This window comes from Tupaia chinensis, unplaced genomic scaffold (assembly GCF_000334495.1).
Source record: "Tupaia chinensis unplaced genomic scaffold, TupChi_1.0 Scaffold000437_1, whole genome shotgun sequence".
NCBI classification, from domain to species: Eukaryota; Metazoa; Chordata; class Mammalia; order Scandentia; family Tupaiidae; genus Tupaia; species Tupaia belangeri.
Window position 1 is genome coordinate 1,194,515 of NW_006159942.1, and position 5,227 is coordinate 1,199,741.

A 5,227-nucleotide genomic window follows, 5' to 3' on the forward strand; every position below is an offset into this window, starting at 1 on the left:
ATTTATGAAAACTACTAATGTATTTCTCTTATTCTAAAGGGAGGTTTATCTGCTAATCATGTCGTAGGTATTGGTATAAATAGTGTCTCTTAGCACAGAGTACAGTGAAGATTCTATTTATTGGGGGGGGGGGGTAAACATTAGATAAATGGCAAAGCAAAAAGGCTGAAGAGCTTCCAGAGTTTATATCTTGAATTACATTAGGATTCAGTCCTTCTAGAAGGGTGGTTATAGTTGAACCGCACCTCATCGCCACTCATCCCACCTCGTGCTCAGACTCGGACTCGGTCTGAAGGCCAAGGCTAGGCATCTGGGACCTTCAAGCCTGAAATCCATGTGTGGCTGGATCCCAATGCCTGGTACAAAGCAGGAGCTCAATAATAACGGCCTAATTTACCCCAGGCTAAGCCTAAGTTATTCAGAGCGTCCCACACATATTTATCAAGGTCATGGTCCACTGGGGATCTTGGTGGGTTTTTTGTTTGTTTTGTTTTGTTTTGGTTTTGGTTTTTTTTGCTATAGGCTCACCAGAGAGACAGACAGAAAGCGAGAAATCACCCCCCAGGGAGGATGTCTGCACCGCAATCCCTTCTCCTCCATTCTCCTCTTGGGATCTTGGGCACGCACGCACACGCACCCGGCGTGAGTTTAAGCCACCGGGTCTGGGACGCAAACTGCGGTCGACTATGTGGGAGTCCAGCAACATAGCCATTACGCTAACTGCTGGTCCCCACTTGGGGATCTTGGGATGTTAAAAACCCTAGGCCAACTTTGCAACAGGATCCCAAGTACTGGAACACAACAGGGCCCTGAGACTGAAACTGAAAACACCTCACTGCACCTCCAGTGGTCTTACCCACATCTGGACCTTAGGAGGCTCCTGATGAGGTCAAGCATTTGTATGTTTTTAAAGTGTATGAATTTCTTGGGGGAGAGAGAGAAAGAAAGGTATTCTCAACAGGGTCTGAGTGTACTGCAGTTCTCCCCCAAGCCTTCAGCCAGCCAAGAACATGCCTGACACATGCAGGTCAACTTGGGATCTGACCCTGGGGCCTCCCAGATAGCTCCAGTATTGTGCAGTGGCTCTTTCCTACCTATGCCGCCATGCTGGGCCAATAATTCATTTTTTATTTTAATATTTGCCAGGTTGGTAGTACCACTCCATGAAATGCTGATTGTAATACCCCAAAACTGAGAAATATCTGCTATAAATACACGAGTCAAAACATGGTGCATTTGTTTGTCAAAAAAGTTTTACATCAGTTAAGTCCATTTGCTCCATTAAACGCACGAAGCATAAACCTCTGACAACACGTATTTCCTTTCCTCTGAGTCCTTCCTCCTGAGTGTTTGTTGAATGAGGGGTGATTGTGGGTTCTGTGGGGAAGCTGAGGGTATTTCTCCTATGCCCCTCTTTAACTCAACTGTGTCTAAGCTCCCTGACCTCTAAGAGGCCAATGTTCTCTTAATTCTCAAGTTCCCATCCTGCATAAAAGAAAGATGTTCTCTCTCTCTCTCTCTCTCTCTCTGGTATTTTGAAGACTTCTTGGGCAGGAGTTCTTCAAATCTTTCATGGTTGTTGCTTGTTTTCTGGAATGCCTATTAGAATAGTATAATGACTAGGAGCTTGGACTGTGGCATGGACTCCCTGGACTTGACTCCTAGTTCTACTGCTAGTTGGATGTGTGACCACAGACAAATTTCCTAACCTGCCTAAGTATCAGTTCTCTCATCCACAAAACAGGGATATGACATTACTCATAGTACTGTCAATACTGATATGACAATACTGGTAGTACTTTTGTGGGGATCGAAAAAATAGAAAGTACACTGCATGGAGCTTGCCAAATAATGAGTAATCCGTACACACAATCACCATTATTCTCCTGTTCTTAAACTAGTACTCCAAATTTCTTTGGTTCTCTCCTTATCAGTTCTCTTTCTAAAAAAAAAAAAAAACATACAGATATGGTCACCTCTTCTAGTTATGCCAAACACAGCTGCTACTGAAGGCTAGGGGATAACCAAGAGAAATTACCATGGAAAAAAAAATGAGGAGGACACTTGAAATATTAGATGACTTCCATACTCTGCATTAGACCGTCTTTCTCCTTAGCCCAGACCAACTGCCAAACTTGAAGGGTTTACTTTACTAGGATATTTGGGGGATAGTGGGAGAAGTCAGGCAAGCCAATGTTCTTCCTTTACTGTTCTCAAAGAGTGATGCTTTTCTACCATTACAAAAAAAAAAAAAAAAAAAAAAGGTCGCATAATGATTGTTAATAAGCAGTGTGAAAACGAGGGTCTGCTACATGGCAGAAACATCAGCTAGTGAGATATATAGAGAAAAGCACCCAGCTGTGTTATTTAGTACATGCTCTTTCTCTCTGATGTTAGATCCCGGCTGTCTTTCTGGTCTAACACCTTCCTACCACCCCAAACCCTTTCCCTGCACAACCTCCCCAGGATCCATGGCTTCCCCTTTACATAATGAAGAACCTTGTCAAAGGCCTTGTCACAAATGTAGGCAAATTGGGTCCCCAGGATGAGCAGAGAGTGCTGCCCCGTAAGAGTCCCAGTTCTCACTCCTCTTTCTCTATCGATACGATTCTGTACCAGCTCTCTCTGTTGAATGTGACCCTATTAATAGTGTTGGAATATGACCGCGGTCCACTATCTCAATTTCTAGATTGATGAGCCTGAAGACTTTATGAGCTATTTCTCCAATGATATTGTCTAAGGGGTCCTCTAAAATAGAACAAAATGAAAGTCCGGTAAGCTGCCTCGGTTTCTTCTACACCATGAAGAGCACACCCATCGCTAGAGAAACAAACTGAAGCCAAGCAATTCATTTGCCCTCCTGCAATAACATTTTTCCAGTAGTCAGCTGACTGTTCTAGCAACAGTGTTTTTAAATTCTAATTAGGGAATGTAACTTTAAAATAAAGTTATCTCGATTTCTGAAGACTCTAGTCTCCTGCCTTCCTCCCTGTATTCTGACACTCAAGCTCACATGCGACATTGCTCCCAATTAAGCAAGCTACATATATATACCGCTGGAAGATATTCAAAGGTGGTTATTACTTCAGTTCTCAAGCATATGTTCTAGTTCAAGAGGCAAAATATAACCATAATGCAATTAAATAGCCATACAAGATAGGCTAAGGATGATGCCTGCTGGAGCTAAACCAATGTATATAAAAGAGAAACAGCTGACTATGGAGAATGAACAAAAAAAGTGTGGAGAACAGGAGAGGATGTTCAGAATAGAGGATGCAAAGAGCAGGATCTTTCTGAAACAATGAGAAAGGTATGACAGTGGATTATTCAAAACGTGTCTGTGGAGACATATGTATTTGTATTTGTGCTTTATTTTTATCTTACTTTTTTTTTAGAGAGATTTTTGCTAGAGAGCGTGTGTGCTTGCTGGTGAGACAGAGAGAGACAGAAAGCGAGAAGTCACCCCCCAGGGGAGATGGCCACACCACAATCCTTCTCCATTGTCCTCTTGGGATTTTGGGCACACACACACACACACATGTGCCCAGTGTGAGTTTTAAGCCCCTGGTCTGGGACTTGAACCATGATCAACTATGAGGGAATACAATGATGTAATCATTACACCACCTGCTGGTCCCCATGATTTTTTTAAGGATTTTTAAAATCTAACTTTATTTATTAGTAGTAGTAGTATTTAATTTGACCAGAGAGCAATGGGGGAAGGGGAGTGAAAAGTAAGCTGCCAGGTTCAAAACTCGAATAGCGATCAGCCGTGTGGGAGTCCAGCACCTTTAACCGCCATGCCACGTTAACCTGCCGGCCCCTGTGTTTGTGCTTTATATGATTTTATGTTACATAAATTATACCATCGGGTTAAAAAATCAAGCAATAAGATCAGTATCTGTGCTGGGACCAGCAGTTAGCATAATGGCTTTGTCGCTGGACTCCCACGTAGTCAACCACGGTTCAAGTCCCAGACCTGGTGGCTTAAAGCTCATGCCGGGCGCGTGTGCATGCGTGCCCAAGATCCTGAGAGGAGAATGGAGGAGAAGGGATTGTGGCGTGACCATCCCCCCTGGGGGGTGATTTCTCGCTTTCTATCTTTCTGTCTCTCTCTGTCTGTCTGGCGAGCGCACGTGCCCTATAGCAAAAACCTCTCAAAAAAAAAAAAAAGTATCTGTGCCTTAGAAAAATATATACCACATGACAAGGAAACATTGTAATTACACTCAGCAAACCTGTGAACAGTCAATTCAAATAAAAGACAATACTTCATGTGTGGAGAAAATAGTAACCTAAGAAACACAAATTTAAACATCCATGATGTGCCAATGTTTGCTAATGAAAATTTTATCCAACGGTAAGATCTATTTCTCTGAAGTAGATAAAACATGAGTAATACTGGTGTTCTCATATTTTTGCTAATAAAAGAATTTACAACAAAATCCGAACAACACTCACACACCACGCACACACTTCGTGATGCTACTTCCAGGAATCAATGCAAAATTATATATGTAGAAACTGTCCCAGGTACTACTATTTGTTTTGTTTTTGTAGAGGGGTTTCTGCTATAGGGCGTGTGCACTCGCCAGAGAGACAGAGAGAAACAAAGAAACAGAAAGCGAGAAATCACCCCCCCCCAACCAGGGCCACACTGCAATCCCTTCTCCTCCATTCTTCTCTTGGGATTTTGAACATGCACGTACACATGCCCAGCATGAGTTTTAAGCCACCAGGCCCTGGACTCGAACTATGGTTGACTACACGAGAGCCCAGTGATATAACCATGACGCCATCGGCTGATCTCCCAGACACTACTATGTGTAATGGCTAAAAATTAAGAAGAGCCCTCGTATTCAGTCATGAGCTGAGGACGTCTCTTATTTTAGATGATTTTTTTTGCTGTTACAATGAAAAATACCATTTAAAGTGAATAAACATTATTGAAATACAAATTACCTGAAAGCTTTCTGTCCTTTCCCACTACTCTTTCACTCACAACGCTAGTCCTGCAGAGGGAGTGGGAATAGCCTGACCTGGAGCTCAGCGAGCGCTAATGACTTAAAGCAGCATTTCCCACGGTGGGACATTTTCCTCCTGAGAATTCACGAACTACGTCTGCCCCATTCAGCAGCCCTCACTGGCTTTTCAGACTGCCTCCCAGTTTCAATCCTGTTGCCATCGCTTTATGAGTGACGAGTGATTTATACTTACTTGCTTGGCT

The 5,227-nt window shown here is 43.0% G+C and overlaps 1 protein-coding gene across 3 annotated transcripts in view; it reads left to right on the forward strand.

Annotated features, from left to right (window-relative positions):
- SLC9C1 (solute carrier family 9 member C1) overlaps positions 1–2,924 on the forward strand; it is a 100,290-nt gene extending 97,366 nt beyond the window's left edge. For all 3 annotated transcript variants that reach the window (XM_006155134.2, XM_027774465.1, XM_027774464.1), the window contains one exon: positions 2,690–2,924. In XM_006155134.2, the coding sequence (XP_006155196.1) occupies positions 2,690–2,740 (51 nt within the window). In that variant the 3' untranslated portion in view covers positions 2,741–2,924. The remainder of the gene's footprint in view (positions 1–2,689) is intronic.
- Positions 2,925–5,227: the final 2,303 nt, after the last annotated feature.